This window comes from Pelodiscus sinensis, chromosome 22 (assembly GCF_052426305.1).
Source record: "Pelodiscus sinensis isolate ZL-2025 chromosome 22, ASM5242630v1, whole genome shotgun sequence".
NCBI classification, from domain to species: domain Eukaryota; kingdom Metazoa; phylum Chordata; order Testudines; family Trionychidae; genus Pelodiscus; species Pelodiscus sinensis.
Window position 1 is genome coordinate 22,763,813 of NC_143073.1, and position 20,783 is coordinate 22,784,595.

Here is a 20,783-nt window from a genome sequence, read left to right on the forward strand (position 1 = left end):
AGGAGGGGAGGGGAGGGGAGGTCTTTTATTGGCCCAACTTCTGCCGGCGAGAGATCCACTGGGGGGCCAGCCCGAGCTCTCCTGGGGGGCCCTCAGACACATAAACCCCATTCAGGGCACCTGGCACAGACTGTCTGGCACACGGAGATAACACCCGTATCAAGAGACCTCTACAGTCGCGTAGCTCCGCTCCCAGGGCAGCAGCTTCCTGGTCAGGTACACAATGGGGTGGCGTTCCCCCTTCTTGTCCGCCTGCATCAGCACTGCCCCCAGCCCGGTGTCTGAGGCGTCGGTAAACACGATAAAGGGCTTGCCAAAGTCTGGGTTTACCAACACTGGGGCCTTGACCAGGGCTCCCTTCAGTGCACAGAGAGCCCTCTGGCACTGCTCTGTCCAGACCACCCTGTCTGGCCTCCCCTTCCTGCACAGCTCTGTGATCGGAGCAGCCGCTCCCCACCTTATGGCCCAGGTAGGATACTTCGGCCATCCCAACCTTGCACTTCCCAGCCTTTACGGTCAGCTCAGCCGATCCAGTACCTGGCTGACCTGGGCCACGTGGTCCTCCCAGGACTGGCTGAAGATGCAGATATAATCTATGTACCCAAGGGCACAGTTCTCCATTCCCCGCAGCAGCTGGTCCACCAGATGCTGGAAGGTGGCCGGCGCCCCTTTGAGGCCGAGGAGCAGGACCAGGAACTCATAGAGCCCCAGCGGTGTGATGAAAGCCGATTTCAGTCTGGCCTCCTGGTCTAGTGGCACCTGCCAGTAGCACTTGGTGAGGTCCAGGGTGGTGAGATAGCGAGCTCCCCCCAGCTTGTCCAGGAGCTCGTCGGGCCTTGGCATCGGGTAGGCGTCGGACACCGTGATGGCGTTGAGCTTCCGGCAGTCTACACAGAACCAAATTGACCCGTCCTTCTTAGGAACCAGCACCACGGGAGAGGCCCAGGGGCTGGAAGACAGCTGGATCACCCCCAGGGCCAACATGTCCCGGACCTCTCTCTCCAGGTCCTGGGCTGTTTTCCCTGTGACCCTGAACAGGGAGCAGTGCACCGGGGGGTGAGAGCCCGTCTGCACCCGGTGGACAGCCAGGTTGGTGAGACCAGGTTTGTCGGAGAACAGCTGCTGCCGGGAGTGCAGCACCTCTCAGGGTATGTCTACACTACCCTCCTAATTCGAAATAGGAGGGTAATGTAGGCATACCGCACTTGCAAATTTCCTCGTGGAATGAGGAGTAATGGTAGTTCGGACTAGGAAGCCTAGTTCGAACTACCTAGTTCGTGCCCCGTGTAGCCGCACTGCACGGGGTTCGAACCAGCGGGGTTTTAAAAATGGCGGCTCCCCGCTTATGCAAATGAAGCCCGGGAAATTCAAATCCCGGGCTTCATTTGCAAGTGCGGTATGCCTACATTACCCTCCTAGTTCGAATTAGGAGGGTAGTGTAGACATACCCTCAGACTGGCCTGCTGGGCTGGGGTGAGCTGGTCCGAAAGAGAAATTGACTCCAGGGAAGAGTCCTCTCCGGTCCCAGGGAACAGGCCTACCAGGGGATCCTCCCCCTGCTCCTCCCAGGGCTTGCACATGGCCAGCACCAAGTTCTCCCTGTCCCAGTACGGCTTCATCATGTTCACGTGATACACCCGCTGGCCATGTGTCTGTCTTCAGTGGCCCCAGACCAGGGCTCAAGCTGCAGCAGCCCCTTAACACCTCTCCAGTCATGGGGGAGGGGTGCAGATGGAGAAGGGGAGCAGAGGGAAGCAGTCAAGGGAGAGGAGCAGGCAGGGAAGTGGTGTAGGTGGGGGGATGCGGGTGGGGGAGGGGAGCAGAGGGGGAGTGGAGCAGGGGGGTACAGGTGAGGGAAGGGAGCAGGCGGGGGAGGGGTTCAGGTGGGGAGTGGAGCAGGAAGGTGCAGGTGGTTGGGATGAGCCCTAGCTCCAGCCTCTGCCCAGCCCTGGGTTTCTAGCACTAGGCCGGGGGTGGGGGAGGTGGGGAGAAGGGGCAGGCCTTGGGCAGGTTTCCGTGGGGACGAGGACTGAGCGGGCATCTATGGGAGATGGCTGGGCAGAGGGTTCACCCATGGGCACAGGGCACGGGCAGGCCCAGGGTTGCCCAAAGCCGGGGGGGGGTTGTTGCTCAACAGAGCAGGGGACACATGGGGCAGATTTCACAGCCAGGGGTGCTGGTCTGTGGGGATCTCACCCAGGGGAGGGGGATCCATCCCTCTGTCTGTCCATCCATCCCTGCCCATGCCCCCCCTCTGCCTAGCCAGGGATGGAGGGAGGGATCTCTGCCAGGCCTGAGCCTCCCTGCCCCACCCCACTCCCCGCCCATGGCCCCAGAGCGAGGGGGAATGGAAAGTGAAGGCGGAGGGGAAAGTGCAAGGGGAAGCAGAGGGGCCCTGCCCCGCATTGCCAGGCAGAACCGCCCCGTGCGCCAGACAATTCCCGTATTCTTCTGTGGGGACAGATAAGCCCGTTCCCAGATCCTCCCCTCAGAGACGCTCCCCTCACAGGCCCCATCCCTCCCCAGCCCTGGGACTCCTGGGTTCTCTGGGAGGGGAGTGGGGTCTAGTGGTTACAGGCGGGGTCTGGGGGTCAGGATGCCTGAGTTCTCCCCTGCTCTGGGAGGGGATGGGGGGCACTGGGGTGTCCTGTCCCCAGGGGATTGGGAGACTCCAGAGGAGCCAGGGGGAGGGGAGGGTGCAGGCGGGTCAGGAGCTGAGCAGGGTAAATTGCCTGGGGGAGGGAGTAGTCGGCTGGGATGGATGGGATGGGTAATTATGGGACTTTGCCCCTTCTCCGGCCCCAGCCCCACCTGTGGGAGCAGCCCAAGTACAAGTCTGGGGCTCCGAGCTGGAGTGGGATCGGCCGGACGCAGCCCTCTGAGGGAGCAGGCGACAGAGCAGGTGAGGGGAATCGAAGGGGTTCATTTACTCATGGCCCCCGGGGATTAGGCCCCACATAGGGGCACTGAAAGGCTGTCTCCCCCCCCCCACACCCATCCTTCCTCATACACAGAGAGCGCCCCCGCGCCCAGCACACCCGTCTCTCTCCAGCACCTGGCCTGGCCCCCACCTGTGGCTGGCTGCAGGTCCTGCCCTTACACGCGGGATGACGGAGCCTGCAGGACCAGCCTGGAGGGGCCGGGCTAAGGCTGTGGGATGGGGAGGGGGCTGGAGACCCTTGGAGGCACTGGTGGGGGAGGATCTGGGTGCTGGCTGGTCCAGAGCAGGGCTCGTCTGGGGGGCAATAGAATAGAAGTGGGGCACAAGGGGGGAGGACCTGGGAGGGGGCTGGCAGGAGATGCAGGGAGATCAGAGCCAAGGGGGCTCAGATCCCATGGGCAGCCTGTCCATATAGGTGAACTAGGCAGTCGCCTGGGGTGCCAAGTTAAATGGGGCACCAAATGGGGGGTGCAATATCATTGAGGGGTTTGGAGGTGAGAGTGCCAATTATATGGTTCGCCTAGGACACCAGTTGCTGGCAGGTAATCTAGGGCAACCCCTGGTAGACCCCATCACTGAGGGCACGGGGGAAAATCACACGCCCAGAGTTCAAGGCCAGAGGGGCCCCTGAATCCCACGGCACCCCAGCTCCTGCCTGCTGCACCCACGCCCGGGATGGGACCAGAGTGTGGCACCCTGGGATCCAGCTGTTGGGTGCTGGGGCCAACTGAGCCGAAGTGTCCCTGGAGCGCTGTGTCCCAGCCTGGCTTCGCAGTGCACATCTGGGTTGAGGCTGGCCGGGGGCTCTCCGCCACGCCCGGCTGAGTGGTCTCTGGCCCTGCTCATCAGGCTGCCCTGGGTGCCCTGAGCACACAATGAGGACGAGACACATAGGAGCAGGCAGCAGCCCCTGACCGTGGGGCATCGATAGACGGCACCCGGCCCTTGCTCAGAGCCGCGCTGGTTCAGCCTCTGGCCACAGATCTCCATTTTTCATGGCTCCTGTTTGTCTCAGTTTCCCACCCTGCAGAGCAGAGACCCGGCCACTGCCCCTCTGGCTCCATGGGCCCCATCTCTCCGTGGGACTCAGCCCAGCCTGCACCAGGCTCCCTGGGGCTGCGATTTCCCATCTTGCTCTTCCTCATCTGCCAGGCGCCCCCAGATTCCAGCTCCTCAGCGCCCAGCTGCTTCTGCCATGCAGCCCCTCCGGATCGTCAGCACCGGCCTGGCTCTGCTCAGCCTCCTGCTGCTGCTGCTCGCCCTGGGCTCCGACTACTGGCTGATGCTTTACAGAAGCGGTGGTCATGGACTGTGGAAGATCTGCAACCCACCAGTGTGTGTAGTACTTCCTTCAGTGCCGGGTAAGGGCAGGCGGCTCTCCCAGGGATCCCACCGCCACCACCAACCAGCTCCACTGGGCACAGCCCCAACTCCTGGGGTCTAGCTCTAGCTCTGGGATGGGAGTGGAGTCTAGTGGTTAGAGTGGGGTGGGGGGGAGGCAGAGGATGTGGAGCCAGAACTCCTGGCTCTTCCCTACATAACTCCTGGTCTCTTGCCTTTACAGATTTCATTGACGCCACCAGGGCTTTCCTCTTCCTGGGCATGATCGCTGGGGGGGTGTCCAGTGGCGTTCTCATCACCTCGTTCTTCCGCTCCCACCTCGGCCCCGTGCCCCTCACCCTGGTCTCTGCTGTGGGCAGCTTCAGTGCAGGTACCGCACCCACGGGGCCTCTTCCCACTACCCCCAGCCTCCAAATTTTGCATCCCTCAGCCACCTCTGGGGAGCCTCCCAGCCAGGGACCCTTCTCAGGGCATAGGCAGCTCCCCCTGGTGGCAGGAGGGGCAGATGCCGGGGGGAGGGGAAGGGACTGTGCATGGGCTGCGCTAATGGGGGTCTGTGCTGTTCCCTGTGCCCTAGGGCTCTGTGCCATGATCGCCATGGCCGTGTTCACAGGGAAGACTGTGGATACCACCCAGGGTATGGTGAACTTCGGCTGGTCCTTCGGCCTTGGCTGGGCCTCCTTCCCCCTCTTCCTCATCACTGGTGAGTGCAGCCCCAGGAGCGGGTCCCCAGGGATCCCTTGCCTGGTGCTCAGATGCAGCTGCCTCTGGGGTGGGGCCCTGGGTGTGTTTCTAGGGGGACCCATCGCCTGGTGCTGAGACGCAGTCCCTGTGAGGTGAGGCAGGGGGCTGGCTACAGGTAGGTGACCAGCTGCCCTGTATTTAAAGGTACAATCCTCTATTTAAGCCCTACTGCAGGTTACTGGGTTTTTTTTTTAAATGGGCACAATACCCTGTATTTTCTGTCTCTCCCCTCCCATCAGTGCTGGTGGGCAGTGATCCCTGTGAGGTGTGTGCTTGGGTGGCCACCCAGGAGATATTCAGGAGCTATCCAGCTGATTAGCAGAGTACCCACAGCCAGCAGTATGTGTTGCTATTGGTGGTGCACATGCACATGTCTTGATGCACATAAAATTTATTCCGCACATTGTTGGAAAACGTTAGCGGGAACACTGCTGGTGGGTCTGACTGTTGGCTGTCTCCTTCATCACCTGCTGCGCACCCACCAGTGGTGAGCAGGGAAATCCAGGGGCTGCAGAGGAGACTGGGCATGCCAGGCTGGCAGTCGGGTAAGGCTGCAGCGGGCAGGGCCGGCCGCTTCCCCTGCTGGTCCATCCATGTCCCTGCTACGTGCCCGGCCAGCAGGCTCCGCAGCACCTGGTTTCCAGCCGGCCCTGACTGTGTGCTGTGTGACGTAGTGGGGGTGTTGTTACATTCACTCTTTGCTGTATTGTGATGTCTGTGTGCACACACCTCAGTTTCCCCCTGCTACTGCAGCACTCTTTGCATAAGGAGGGAGAGGCTGGGCATGACTCACTGCAGATGGGTGTTGGGCCCAGACACCTGAGGGCCAGGCATAGGACATAACTCCTGCCCCGGAAGAGGGACAAAGGAGAGGCGGGGCTGAACCACACTGGGGGGGGGGGGCGCGGAAGGAGCTGTGGGAGGAGTCAGTCTCGTCTGGGCTAGAAGCAAAGAAGGATCACAGAGCAGAAAGGGGGGAGAAGGCCCGGGACCCCTCCCTGGGGATAAGTCTGGCTGCTCTTGGTCCCTGTGTTAACATTGATCCTTGCTAGGCTGTGTCCCTGGGAACCAATAAACCTGTTCTACTTGCCTGCTGAGAGTCACATCGGGCTGCGGCTCTCCCCCAGCCAGCCCCGCTACCCCCCACATCTTCCCCGGCCAGCCCCATTGCCCTCCACCCCCCCAATCTCTCCCAGCCAGCCCCACTCCTCTCTTGCCCCACCTCCCCCCCCATATGAGATCAAGTGTGTCTGGTATTTTTTTGAAATCATCTGGTAATCCTACCCCCAGGAAATCCCAAGACCCTCTAGTCTGGGGTGCTGCTCTGAAGAAGCCAAGCCCTGCAGCCCCTTCCCCCTCCAGTGCTGGCCCGGGAAGCTTTTCTGGAGTGGGGCGTGGGAGGGGGTGGCGATGGGGGGGAAGAACAACACTATTTCCAGCCTGTTTGCAACCCAACCCTGCAGGTCCCCAGGCAGGGGTTTAACACCCTATTCACACCCTGCCCTCCCTCCCTCAGGCTCCCTCCCCTGCTGAAATCCCTGGACCCTGGTGCTCAAGGCAGCCTTAGGGCGAAACCCCTTTCTGCCCGCGCTGTAGCCAGGGGGACAGGAGGTAGCTGGGCTACGTGGGTGGCCAGCACAGCCTGGAGGTGTGAGCTGCCTTTCCATGCCATGTGGGCCGGAAGGAACAAGCTGCTTCTTGCCACAATAGAGGGGGCAGCGGAAGGGGAGCGATGACCTCCGGAAAAACACAGGCCCGATCTTCCCTTCCTCCTCCACACCCATCCCCATTTAGGGATGCCATGTGTCCGGTATTCACCCAGAAAGTCCGGTATTTTAGCCTCCTGTCCGGTAAAAAATTCAGAAAATACCAGACACCTGATATGTCGGGTATTTTCTGAATTTTTCCCTGACCAGGAGGTGAAAATGCTGCACACTTGGAAACCCTACAAACACTCAGTGCCCAGCCTCCCCCCCCCCCCCCCGGCTCCCAACACTCCCAGCTCCCCGCCTTCTGCCCCCATGCCTACCTGGTTCCGCAAGGCTGCTGGCAAAAAGATCAAGAGGAAGCAATGCCTCCCCAGGGTCTTAGTGCTCAACCTCTCCCCTGTTCCTATCCATGCTGCTTTATTATTTACATTTTTTTTCCTCAACTTTGGTCTCCTCCTTTTTTTTCCTTCAACAGAATTTTTTTGGGGGGAGGGGGGAGTTCGGTATTTTTGGTTCAACCATCTGGCAACCCTAGTCCCCCTGCGAGTGGATTCCCCAAGAGTCCATGGCAGACCCAGGTGTGTTGAAGGCCCTGAGAGGCTTGGTCCCAGGACGTGCAGGGAATAAACGCCAGGAGCTGTTGCACTGGAGGGGTGGCACAGAGAGTCCATGGGGAAACATGTGGGCACCATCTATGAGCAGTGTCTAGGGTTGCCAAGTGTCCGGTTTTGAACTGGACAGTCCAGTATTTGAGCTTTCTGTCTGGGAAACAAATTGAGAAAATAGAAATGAGAAAATAGAACTGTCCAGTATTTTCTAACTAAGATGTAATGTAGATTGTGATGGAATGTCAAGTGTGTCCGGTATTTTTTTTAAACCATCTGGCAACCCTATCCCCATTCTACAGGCAGCCGCTACCATCCCTTCCCCTGCCGAAAGGCTGCGGCTGGCCACCTTCCGGTACGAACCCTGACAGAAATCTGGGGAGGGGCTGTGTAATGGCGTGTCGGGGGGTCCCCGACCCCGCATCCCCATCCGCAGCCAGATGTGACCCTCAGCTGGCAGGTAGAACCGAGGGTTTTATTGGTTCCCAGGGACACGGCATAGCATAGGATCAGTGTTAGCACAGGGAGCAAGAGCAGGCAGCATTATTAATCTTGGGGAGAAGAGGTCCCAGATCCTTCCCCCCTTTTCCTGCTCTAAGCCCATCTCCCATCCTAGCCCAAACGAGACTGACTCTTCCTCCAGGCCCTACCCCACAGCCTGGTGTCAGCCATGCCTAGCCTTGGTCTCCCTTCCCAGGCTGGAGTTGTTATCTCCTGTGTCTGGCCCTCAGGTGTCTGGGCCCCAATACACATTTGCTGTGAGTTATCCCAGCTCCCCCCTCCCCTGCAGAGAAAACGGTTGAGAAACTGGTTTCGATCTCTGCAACACTCCAAAAACATTGCAGGAAAAGATTCTTTTCCTTCCTTACCGTAAGCCATTAACACCCATGCAAACATCCTGCAATGCACACTCCCCTTGCAGCCTGCCCCCCCCAGTCAAGCAGAGAAGACTGCAGCTAGTCAGACACCCCAATCAAACTGCCCCCTTCCTCCACCTCATTGCACAAAGGCCAACACCCACCCTTTCTGTCCCCCACCTACCTTATGCAGTCAGCCCCTTCTCTCTCTTTCCCAGGGGACTTGAGAGTGCTGAGTTTCTGCTTCTCTCTCCTCCTGCAACCAGACACTAACTCCCTATCCTCTGACTCCTCATCAGCCAATTAATTACTCCCCCCTCCCCTCATTGTCTCCTTATCTCCATTTGTACCTGCTCTGGGAGCTCCACAGTTCAAGCAGGCCAGTTAGCTGCTTGCTCAGTGAGCACCTCCTCCCCCTGCCCATCAACTGAGCTCCCTGACTGCATGGGAGCTTTGAATTTATACATGGAGATGCCTCTCTCCTAGAGCTAGAAGGGACCTTGAAAGGTCAACAAGTCAAGTCCAGTTCCCTGCCTTTAAAGCAGAACTGATTACCATCCCTGACCGATTTTGCCCCAGATTCTTAAATGGCCTCCTCAAGGACTGAGCTCACAACCCTAGGTTTAACAGGCCAATGCTCCAACCACCGAGCTATCCATCCCCCCGAAAATGGCTGCACCAGCCTGCAGGCTCACAGCCTACAGGGAGAGGACCAGGCAGGAAAGGTTGGGTCAGAGCCATCAGTAAAACCCAGCCCTTATGTGAGTGAGGAGCGTGCCAGCGTGTCGGGGAGCCCCCGACCCTGCACCCCCATCCGCAGCCAGAGGTGAGTCCGCCAGCCAGTAGAATACGGAGGGCTTATTGCTTCTCAGAGATACAGCGCAGCACGGGCTCGATGCGGACATGAGTCAGGGCAGCCAGCCTTAGACTGCTTGGGAGCAGGGGCCACAGGCCCCTGAACCCCCAGGACTCAGCTTAGTCTGTTCTCTTCATGTTTGCCCAGCCCAGACTGCCCCCCTCTCTCAGCCATGGGTCACGCCCCCCAGATAGCCCTCCCTTCCTTTGTTTAAACTCCTTCCCCAGGCCAGGTGAGAAGTTGCTAGGCAATGACCTACACGCCTGCCCTCAGGGACACTCCCTCCCCCCACCCCCCGGGTAGTGCTTACAGACACCGGCCAGTAGGGGTCACCCACTGCACAACACAGCAGCCAGGGAATGCCCAACAGCGTGGACTCAGGCCACAAGAGTGTACGTCCAGGGGCGGCCCTAGACAAGCTGCCAGCAACTGGCGCCCTAGGCGAGCCAGGCAGTCGGCATCCCTACCTCCAAACCCCTCAATGATATTGCGCCACCATTTGGCGCCCCATTTAACTTGGTGCCCCAGGCGACCGCCTAGTTCACCCATATGGGTGGGCCGCCCCTGTGTCCATCACACCCGACTATGTCACAAGGAGTATGGGAGGGTCTGTGTGTCACCTCTCCCTGTGCGAGCTGCCTTAAAGCTACGGCCATAAACAGAATGGCTGTGTCTAGACTGGCCAGTTATTCCGGAAAATCAGCCGCTTTTCCAGAAAAACTTGCCAGCTGTCTACACTGGCCACTTGAATTTCCGCAAAATCACTGACTTCCTACTGTGAGAAATCAGTGCTTCTTGCGGAAATACTATGCTGCTCTTGTTCGGGCAAACGTCCCTTTTGCGCAAAAGTTTTGCACAAAAGAGCCAGTGTAAATAGCTGAGATTTGTTTCGCGCAAAAAAGCCCCGATCGCGAAAATGGCGATCGGGGTTTTTTTGTGCAAAAGTGCGTCTAAATTGGCCACGGACGCTTTTCCGCAAAAAGTGCTTTTGCGGAAAAGCGTCCTGCCAATCTAGACGCTCTTTTCAGAAAATGCTTTTAATGGAAAACTTTTCCGTTAAAAGCATTTCCGGAAAATCATGCCAGTCTAGACGTAGCCGATGACTCCAGGGCTGCAGAATTTCTTTTCAACAAGGCCTCTGTCCAGGTGACCCTACCCTGACCGTTAGGACGGCGTCGTGGCTGATTGCCAGAGAATTCACTTGAACCCGGGTGATTTTACCAGGTGTCCCTTCTTCAGCAAAGGGAAATATGGTCGCTATGGGTGTTGCTCCCAACACCGCCCTGAACCCCAGTCTGCTCTCCCCCAGGTGCAGTGACCATGTTCATCCCCAAACCCTCCTCAAGCTGAGCCCGGGGGGCTGGATGGAGCCAGCGGCATCATGAAGCCGATTCTCTCAACAGTCCTGAGCAGGGGGCAGAGAGAGGGGGGAGCGTGCAGCCCTGGCCCCTCTCTACCCTGGGAACCCCCCACCTTCGGCTGCCCCCGCCAGCTGTGACCCTCCCCCCTCGCCTCCCCACAATCCAGCCCTGTCCTTTGGCATCCAACCCACAGGCTTTGTACAGACATTAAACAGATCTGTTTCTAAAGTATCGCACCTGCGGATTTTATGGTATTTGAAATGAAAAATGAATTCCAAATTTTCAAAGACGCCCTTACGCGTGCGGCTGGAATGCTGCATGACCCTGGGTTCGACAGTTCTGATACAAATGTCAAAGACAGGTGGGAAAAGATGCAGCCGCAGCCGGCCCATGACGTGCAGCCAGCCGGGGCAATGGTTCGCGGATGCTCTTAGTCACTGGGTCAATCCCCATGCTGTGAAGTCGCGTAGGGTCCGGCCGGCCGACGGGCATTCTCGGGGCTCGCCGGGCGACGTGCTCTGAGTTTGGATGGCGTTTGGCTCTTTGCTTTGGGACGTTGCCGACCTGCTATAAGGTGAGCGCCTGGGTGGCCCCCCCGAGCCGCCCCCCCCCCTCCCCAGGATGAGACCCACCCAGCTCCTCTGAAGAGCCATAAAGGGGCTGCTCCAGGTGGGGCCCCATGGCCGGAGACTGCCCCTCCCCAGCCACCCTCCGGCCCTGGCCCTGGCCCTGGCGTCAGACCTTCCCCAGGGCTGGAGCTGTGGGCCGCGTGGCGGGCGGCAGCTGCTCCAGGAGCCCGGCTGGGGCCGGAACTGGAGACCTGTGCTGGGTGGAGCCAGCCAGGGCGGGGTTGCTCAGCGGCCAGGGCCAGCTGGGGCCATGGGGGGCCAAGGATGTCCCTGTGGCTGGGGCCAGGTGGGGATGCATGGGGAGGGAGGTGGACTGCTCCAGCACCCAGGGCCAGTTGGGGTCGGGGGGAGGGGGGCAGGGGCTACTCCAGCGGCCGGGGCTGCATAGGGGCAGGGCCGGATTAAGGGGGGGCTAGCCGGGCAGCTGCCCGGGGCACCAAAGTATGGGGGGCACCTGATGGAAGTGGTAAGGGGCGCCGCGCACCCGGGAGCAGGGCCGCGCATACACACCTGGGCGCACGGCGTGCCTTACCATTTCAATCAGGTGCTCCCCATAGGTTGGCTGGTTTTCTGTGGGTCAGCGCCCCCCAGCCTGGAACTGCTTCCCCAGCCCTGCTGTGGCCTCTAAACCCTCCAGGCCTATTAAGAAGAGGGAGGTGGCTGAGAGCCGAGCGGTTATGGAAATCACATTACACGTACCGGTCCCTGGGGGGGGCTGTGAGCAGGGTCGCAACAACCTGTTGACGTCCAGCAACGCCCCACAGGGAGTGGGGAGACTCAGCAGGGGAGCGGAGAGAAGGGGAGGGGAGGGGAGGTCTTTTATTGCCCCAACCTCTGCTGGCAAGACAGATCCACTGGGGGGCCAGCCCGAGCTCTCCGGGGGGTGGGGGAGGGAGGGCACGCTGCCACTGACGGCTGCCCTTCCTGTTCTCAGACACTTATACATCGACGGGCTGGGAACCCTGATACTTACCATCTGGGGGTCAGAGCACGGAGCAGTGGGAACAAGTCCCTGCAGGAAAGCTTAGCAGGGACTGACTTCACCAGGGCTCTTTATGGCGCCTGTTGTCAAACGAGGCAAATCTCCCGATAAGCTGGGGTACCCCCGGGAGGGCTCTGTGCGCCCCTGGGGGTACATGTGTCCCTAGCAGAGAGCCACTGCTCTAAGGCAGCACACCTCACTTCCCCCCACAGCCAAGCACTTCTGACCCCTTCCCCTCGCCGAGAGCTCAGGAAACACCCACGGGTGCTGGCTCCCATGGAGGCACCGTGCTCCCAAGGCCCTGGCTGAGGCATTAGCCCGGAGGTGCTGGAGCAGGGCTGGCAGCACGGCTGTGGAGCACAGAAGCGACTCAGTGGACAGAGGTTTCCTGTGTTAAAATGAGGGTTAGAAGGACCTTGCACATCTCACCAGTCAGGATGTAACAGCAACAGGCAGATAAGCCCAGCAGACAGTGCGGGGGAGGGACAACTTGTTCCATCTGGTAGCAGAGAGTTCCACTGGCACCAGCTTCTACACCCTGGGAGTCAGCAACACCGATCCCACCCTCCTGAGCCAGCCCAGCCCAGCCCTGCCCTGGAGACAGAGTGGAGCCAGCGCCTCCTAGTGGGGAAAGGCCCCATAATCCATCCCCACTCCTCTGAGCCAGCCTGTCCTCCAGCTCACAGCCACGTTGTATTCTCAGCACAGGGCTGTGTGTGATCAACTAGACTTTCTCCTTCTCTGCTCCCCCTGCACCTATCTTCTTTCCCTCCTCCACTGCCCAGGGCTCCATCTTGCAGCAGTGAGTTCCACCGATTATAGCCCAGTTGCCCATCATATCCAGCCTGAATGTTCTGGAGGAGCCGAGGGTGCCCATAAAAGTCCTCTCTGATGGTGCCCTCCAAACACCCTCTGCTATTTCTCTTCTCCTCTTCCACTCTTCCGTTCCCCTCCTTTGCCCTCACTTCCAGCTCTGCCTCCGTTTCCCCCCAGGGCACCATGGGCCAAGAGATCACAACTTTCCTACCAACCGCAGAGGCAAACTCCAGGCAGAACCCAGCAGCTGTGAGCTGTAAATCCAGAGTTGTAAATTCAATCCTTGGAGAGGCCATTTAGGGATTTGGGGCAAAAATTTGTCAGGGATGGTACTTGGTCCTGCTGTGGAGGCAAGGGACTAGACTCCATGACCTTCCAAGGTCTGTTCTAGGAGATAGGCAATCTCCATTGATTTAAATGCCTGTTTCACCCCCATCCTCTGCCTGTTTGTGGGGGAGAAGTTCTGGCAGGTCTTCAGGAAATCTCTTCCCATGCTGGTCAAGGCGGGGTTTGTTGATGAATTCGGCAGCAGTGCCCCCAAGTCTAGTATAAGACGGGTCAGAATTTGAGAACACGTAACAGAACCTGACCTAGGGAGATGTGAGAACAAGGCTTCCCATTTCTTGGTAGTTCTAAAAGCTGATGGGTTCTAGGTATCTGACCATTCGTAAACATGGCACTGTGCCTGGGTTCTAGATTCCTGGCTATCTCCAGATTCCTATGGGTTCTAGGTGTTACAATTTTTTTCAATTTCATTGGGTCCTCAGTGGCAACAGATTCAGAAGCCGTCTCCAGACTCCTCAGCTGGTTTCTTCACCACCAGCAATTGTTAAGGCACGACTGGGTGATTTCCTCTGGGATCTGCTCAAGTTCAACCAGGCACTAATTCAGGGACATTTTCCAGCAGGGCAGACGAGGGGACTATAGGAACATAAGAACAACCAGACTGGGTCAGACCAAAGGTCCATATAGCCCAGTGTCCTGTCTGCCAACAGTGGCCAATGCCAGGTGCTCCAGAGGGAATGAACAGAATTGGGAATCATCCAGTGATCCCTCCCTGTCTCCCATTTCCAATCCCTGACCAGGGACACCATCCCTCCCCAGCCTAGCTAATAACTATTGATGGACCCAACCTCCATAAATGTATCTAGTTCTTTTTTGAACCCCATTAAAGTCCTGGTTTTCCACAACCTCCTCTGGCAAGGAGTTCCACGGGTTAACTGCATTGCATATTCCACACTAGTGAGGCCTCATCTCGAGTATTACGTCCAATTCTGGGACCCCTACTATAGAAAGTAGAAAAGTCCAGTCAAGAGCAACTAAAATGATGAGGGGGCTGGAGCACATGCCCTACTGTAGGGGAGCCTGGACCACCCCGAATAATAACGTCTGCATTGTCCAGCCCTGCTTTAACCAGACTAGCAATGACTGCCTTGACCTAAATGGGGCTCCTAACAAATCAAACCAGGCCGGATTCAAGCCTAGTACATGGAGGCCGGGCTGAGGAGGGGTGAGCTTTGAGACTCAGGAGTGCTATAAACCAGCGTTTCTCAGCCTTTTTTTAGAAAGTACCCCTAACATTTCTAAGAAGTGAAAATCACCGACGCAGCCATAGAACTATCAAACACGGATACTATAGTGTGAATAGCAGGATGTACCCCAAATCTGGGCATATACTATACGTAATCAACTGGTAGATTTTATTAGAACGACCAAGTCTCGCAATGGCTAGAAACGTAGGTGTAGAAAAGATAATCGGTGGGAGGGATTGGGTAAGGGATCCCTGCTACCTCACTCGCTGCCACTAGAAGCTGTGCCTGTTCTACCTACCGATGCCTTGTGGACACGTCTGCACATGGGGCATCAACGAGGCCATGACCTCCCGTCTGACAATCATAAGGTCTTAGCAGTACAACAGTGTGTGATTGATAGAACTAAGTACACGTATATCCCTAGCCTTAAAATTAAGAATCTTGTGTATTGCCCTAGGTGTAGGTGTTATGTTATTGCCTCTGCTAGCTACCCCGTGTACTGAAATAGATCTGTGTAACTTTGCATTCCTTTCCTTTCCTGTTCTGTGCACAATAAAGTTAACACGAGTTTCTCGGAGGTGTTTTTACTGGCTCCTCTAGTATCTAAAAGCCAAACCACACGACAACTGGCATCACGCACAGGATGGGAGGGGCCTCGGAGCACCGAGAGGAGAAAGGAATCATGCCGTTCTTCAAATGGACATGGGGTCAAAAGACCAAGATCAGGGGCTGTTGCCAGGCCAGCCACCTGGCAAGCCCTGAACTGCTCTTGCCTGACTCCTTCCTCAAAAGCAGCCACCATTCGGCTGGGATAGGGATGAAGTGCAGACAATTTGGCAAAACCCTGGGGAGCTGGCAGACATGCTGACGGGAGTGAAAGAGAGGGAGAAGGGTGTCATTCGACCTGCGACTGTCTCATAGACTCATAGACTCATAGACTTTAAGGTCAGAAGGGACCATTATGATCATCTAGTCTGACCCCCTGCACAGTGCAGGCCACAGAATCTCGCCCACCCCTCTTAGAATAATCCTCTCACCTATATCTCAGATATTGAAGCCTTCCAATACTTTGAAGGCCCCAACATGCAGAGAGTCCTTCAGCTGTGATCTGTGCCCAATGCTACAGAGGAAGGCGAAAAACCTCCAGGGCCTCTGCCAATCTACCCTGGAGGAAAATTCCTTCCTGACCCCAAATATGGCGATCAGCTAAACCCTGAGCATGTGGGCAAGACTCACCAGCCAGACACCCAGAAAGTTCCCTATAGCAACTCCTATCATCCCTCCATTGACCTATTTCCAACTGGAAATGAATGGTCAATTAGTTACCAAGATCATGTTATTTCATCCAACCATCCCCTTATCATAGAATCAGAACTGGAAGAGACCTCAGAAGGTCGTCAAGTCCAGCCCTCCGCTCTAGGCAGGACCAATCCCATCTAAATCAACCCGGCCAGGGCTTTGTCAAGCCGAGACTTAAACACCTCTAGGGATGGAGACTCCACTACTTCCCTAGGTAACCCATTCCAATGCTTCACTACCCTCCTAGTAAAATAGTTTTTCCTAATATCCAATCTGGACCTCTCCCACCACAACTTGAGACCATTGCTCCTTGTTCTGCCATCTGTCACTACTGAGAACAGCCTCTCTCCATCCTCTTTGGAACCTCCCTTCAGGAAGTTGAAGGCTGCTATCAAGTCCCCCCTCACTCTTCGCTTCTGCAGACTAAACAGACCCAAGTCCCTCAGCCTCTCCTCGTAGGTCATATGCTCCAGACCCCTAATCATTTTGGTTGCCCTCCGCTGGACCCTCTCCAATGCGTCCGCATCCTTTTTGTAGTGGGGGGCCCAGAACTGGACACAGTACTCCAGATGTGGCCTCACCAAAGCCGAATAAAGGGGGATAATGACATCTCTGGATCTGCTGGCAATGCTCCTCTTAATGCATCCTAATATGCCATTAGCCTTCTTGGCTACAAGGGCACACTGTTGACTCATATCTAGCTTCTCATCCACTGTAACCCCCAGGTCCTTTTCTGCAGAACTACTACTTAACTGGTTGGTCCCCAGCCTGTAACTATGCTTGGGATTCTTCCGTCCCAAGTGCAGGACTCTACACTTGTCTTTGTTGAATCTCATGAGATTTCTAGTGGCCCAATCCTCCAATTTGTCTAAGTCACTCTGGACCCTATCTCTGCCCTTAAGCGTATCTACCTCTCCCCCTAGCTTAGTGTCATCTGCAAACTTGCTGAGGGTGCAATCCATCCCCTCATCCAGGTCATTAATAAAGATATTGAACAAAACCGGTCCTAGAACAGAACCTTGGGGCACTCCACTAGAAACCGACCGCCATCCTGACATCGAACCGTTGATCACTACCCGCTGGGCCCGGCCTTCTAGCCATCTTTCTATCCATCTTACCGTCCATTTATCCAATCCGCATTCCCTTAACTTGCTGGCAAGAATATCGTGGGAGACCGTATCAAAAGCCTTGCTAAAGTCAAGGTACACAACATCCACTGACTTTCCCATGTCCACTGAGCCAGTTACCTCATCATAGAAGCCAATCAGATTGGTCAAGCACGACTTGCCCTTTGTGAATCCATGCTGACTATTCCTGATCACTTTCCTCTCATTCAAGTGTCTCAAAATGGATTCCTTTAGGATCCCTTCCATGATTTTTCCAGGAACCGAGGTAAGACTGACCGGCCTATAGTTCCCTGGATCGTCCTTCTTCCCTTTTTTGAAGATGGGCACTACATTTGCCCTTTTCCAATCATCCGGGATTTCGCCCGATCTCCACGACTTTTCAAAGATAATGGCCAAAGGCTCCTCAATGACATTTGCCAACTCCTTCAGTACCCTTGGGTGCATTAAGTCTGGACCCATGGATTTGTGTACGTTTAGTTTTTCTAAATAGTTCCTAACCTGTTCTTTACCCACCAAGGGCTGTCCATCTTCTTCCCATCTTGCGTCGCTTAGCACAGAAGTCCAGGAGCCGACCTTGTCCGTGAATACAGAGGCAAAGAAAGCATTGAGTACTTCAGCTTTCCCTACATCCTCTGTCACTAGGTTACCTCCTTCATCCATTAGGGACTGCACACCCTCTCTGATCACCTTCTTTTTGTTGACATGCCTGTAGAAACCTTTCTTGTTATCCTTCACATCCTTAGCCAGTCGCAACTCCATTTGCGCTTTCGCCTTCCTGATAACCCCCCGGCATTCTCGAACTATACATTTAAGCTCCTCCCTAGTCATTTGTCCAAGTTTCCACTTTCTGTAAGCTTCCTTTTTGTGCTTAAGTACACCAAGGATTTCCCCTGTAAGCCAATCCGGTCTCCTACCAGGTTTGCCTCTCTTGCTACGTGTCGGGATGGTTTCTTTCTGTGCCTTCAATAAGGCTTCTTTAAAATACTGCCAGCTGTCCTGGACTCCTTTCCCCTTCATGTTAACATCCCAGGGGATTCTTTCCATCAGATCTCTGAGGGAGTCAAAATCTGCTTTTTTGAAGTCCAAGGTGTGTATTTTACTACTCTCTTTCCTTCCTTTGGTCAGGATCCTGAAATCTACCATCTCATGATCACTGCTTCCCAGGTTGTCACCCACCTCTACGTCCCCTATTAGTTCCTCCCTGTTTGTGAGGAGAAGGTCAAGCTGTGCACGGCCCCTGGTCGGATCCTTCAGCACTTGTACCAAGAAGTTATCCCCAACATTCTCCAAAAACTTCCTGGATTGCCTGTGTACTGCTGTATTGGTTTCCCAACAGATGTCAGGGTGATTAAAGTCCCCCATGAGAACCAGGGCCTGCGATCTGGAAGCTTCGCTCAGTTGTTCGAAGAAAGCCTCATCTACCTCATCCACCTGGTTCGGTGGCCTGTAGCAGACACCAACCACAACATCACTGCTGTTTGCTCCTTTAAACCTGACCCATAGACTTTCAACAAGTTTTTCTCCCTCTTTATACTGGAGTTCAGAGCAATCTTAGTGCTCTCTTACATATAGTGCAACTCCTCCTCCTTTTCTCCCCTGCCTATTCTTCCTGAACAATCTATACCCTTCCATGACAGCACTCCAGTCATGCGAGTCATCCCACCAAGTCTCTGTTATCCCAATTAAATCATATTTCTTGGCCTGGGCCAGGGCCTCCAGCTCTTCCTGCTTGTTGCCCAGGCTTCTCGCATTAGTGTACAAACACTTCAGGTAACCAGTTGATTGCACTATCTTCTCCATTCGAAACATGGGTCCTCCTTTCTTGCTCCTTCCTCTCTGCATTTCTTCCTGGTATCTGACTTTCCCACTCCCCTCAGGGTTTTGGTCACCGTCCCCCGACGAACCTAGTTTAAAGCCCTCCTCACTAGGTTCGCAAGCCTGCCCGCGAAGATGCTCCTTCCTCTCTTGGTTAGGTGGATCCCATCTCTTCCTAACAATCCTTCCGCCCGGAACAGAGTCCCATGGTCGAAGAAACCAAAGCCCTCTCTGCGACACCACCTGCGCAACCACGCATTTACGTCCTCAATTCGACAATCCCTGCCCAGTCCTTTCCCTTCAACAGGGAGGATGGACGAGAACACCACTTGCGCTCCAAAGTCTTGGATCCTTCTTCCCAGTGCTACATAATCCGCAGCAACCCGCTCAAGGTCATTCTTGGCCGTATCATTCGTTCCTACATGGAGAAGCAGGAAGGGGTAGCGATCTGAAGGTTTGATCAGCTTGCTAAGCCTCTCAGTGACATCCCGAATGCGAGCTCCCGGTAAGCAGCACACCTCTCGAGATTCCAGGTCCGGACGGCAGAGGGATGGCTCAGTCCCTCTTAGGAGGGAGTCCCCGACCACCACCACCCGTCGTTTCCTTTTGCGGGTGGTGGCCGTGGAACCCCCATCCCTAGGACTACGCATCCCATGCCTTTCAGTAGATGGTGCTCCCTTCTGGTTTCTACCTTGTGAGGTCCCTTCCAGAGCATTCAGCACTGCAGAGCCTGTGGAGAGAGCTTGAAAGCGATTGCTTACCTCTATAGCATCGGGGGAATCCCGTGCTGGCCTTTTTCCCCTTCTAGAAGTTACATGCTGCCTGTTCTCCTCTTGGTCGCGTACTGCCCTCACTGGCTCCTCTGCCTGCCGTGCTTGAAGGATCAATTGCTGCCTTCTATCGAGGAAGTCTTCATCCTCTCTGATCAAGCGTAAGGTCGACACTTGGGCCTCCAGTCCTCTAATTTTTTCTTCCAAAATCTCGACCAGCTTGCACTTGGTGCAGATGAAATCTGTTCTTTCTTCCGGGAGGAAGACAAACATGGCACACGCCGTGCAGGTAACAACAGCAGCAGACGCATCATCAACCATCTCTGCTGTCCTGGAGAAGGGATTTAAAAAGAAAGACAAGAGAACCTCCCGCCCTTCCCTCTCCCCTTCCCTACTCCCTCTCAAAACTCCCTGTTAGCAATCACCTGTTCGCAAGCTCCTTGGTCGCTTGCCCACTGCCTTATAAAGCCCCTCCCCCTACCAAGGCTCAGCCAATCAGCAGAGGCTTCTACAATTCAAACTTTAATTAGAAGCCAACAGTTTCCACCTGCCAATCACAGCCCCTACCAATCACAGCACAAACTCTATCAAGGGGAGGGGGGAAGGGAAAAAAAAAAAAGAAAAAAAAAAAAAGCCTCACTCTCAAACACAGGGGAGGCAGGAGATCTGCACATGGATTAAGTTGCTAGTGAAAGAAAGAAATTGCACCTGCGATTAGAACAAGCCGAAAACACCATCCAGCTGCTCAGGCAGGCCATGAGACACACACAAACCTTTACAGACGGGCGGGAGAGGAAGTGAAGTAAACTCCCGGTGTCAGGAGGGAGACAGGAGACTGAAAGACATGTTGCTGCCTGTAAGAAAACAAAGTGAGTCGTGCTAAAGTGGCAGCTCTATGCAGACGAGAGAATTGGGACCCGGAGGACGGGGATGAGAACATCTGGAGTGACAAGGAGGAGGCAGAGGAGGCAGATGATAACTCCTGAACGGATGGGTCAGGGAGCTACTGTAATACCTCATGCGCCCTTGCTCCAGTCGTTAGTATAATGAAAGAACAGGAGACAGAGGAAGGTACAAAAACAACCAAAACTAGGACTTTCACTACCCCTGAACTACAAGATTTGCAGCAGCAAATGAACTGGAAACCAAAGGAGACAGTGCCCAAGAAAGCTCATGATCCCATCTACGGCTACATCTAGACTGGCATGATTTTCCGGAAATGCATTTAACGGAAAAGTTTTCCTTTAAGAGCATTTTCGGAACAGAGCGTCTAGATTGGCACGGACGCTTTTCCGCAAAAGCACTTTGTGTGGAAAAGCGTCCGTGCCAATCTAGAAGCGCTTTTCTGCAAAAAAGCCCCGATCGCCATTTTCGCAATCGGGGCTTTTTTGCAGAAAAC

At 55.7% G+C, this 20,783-nt stretch overlaps 1 protein-coding gene across 1 annotated transcript; it reads left to right on the forward strand.

Moving 5' to 3' along the window:
• Positions 1–4,136: 4,136 nt before the first annotated feature.
• LOC149521858 (protein NKG7-like) lies at positions 4,137–20,370 on the forward strand. Its single transcript, XM_089772744.1, has 4 exons — positions 4,137–4,302; positions 4,506–4,652; positions 4,860–4,985; positions 20,246–20,370. Exons 1-4 carry the CDS (start codon positions 4,137–4,139, stop codon positions 20,368–20,370), a joined length of 564 nt encoding a protein of 187 aa, XP_089628870.1.
• The last annotated feature ends 413 nt before the right edge of the window (positions 20,371–20,783 follow it).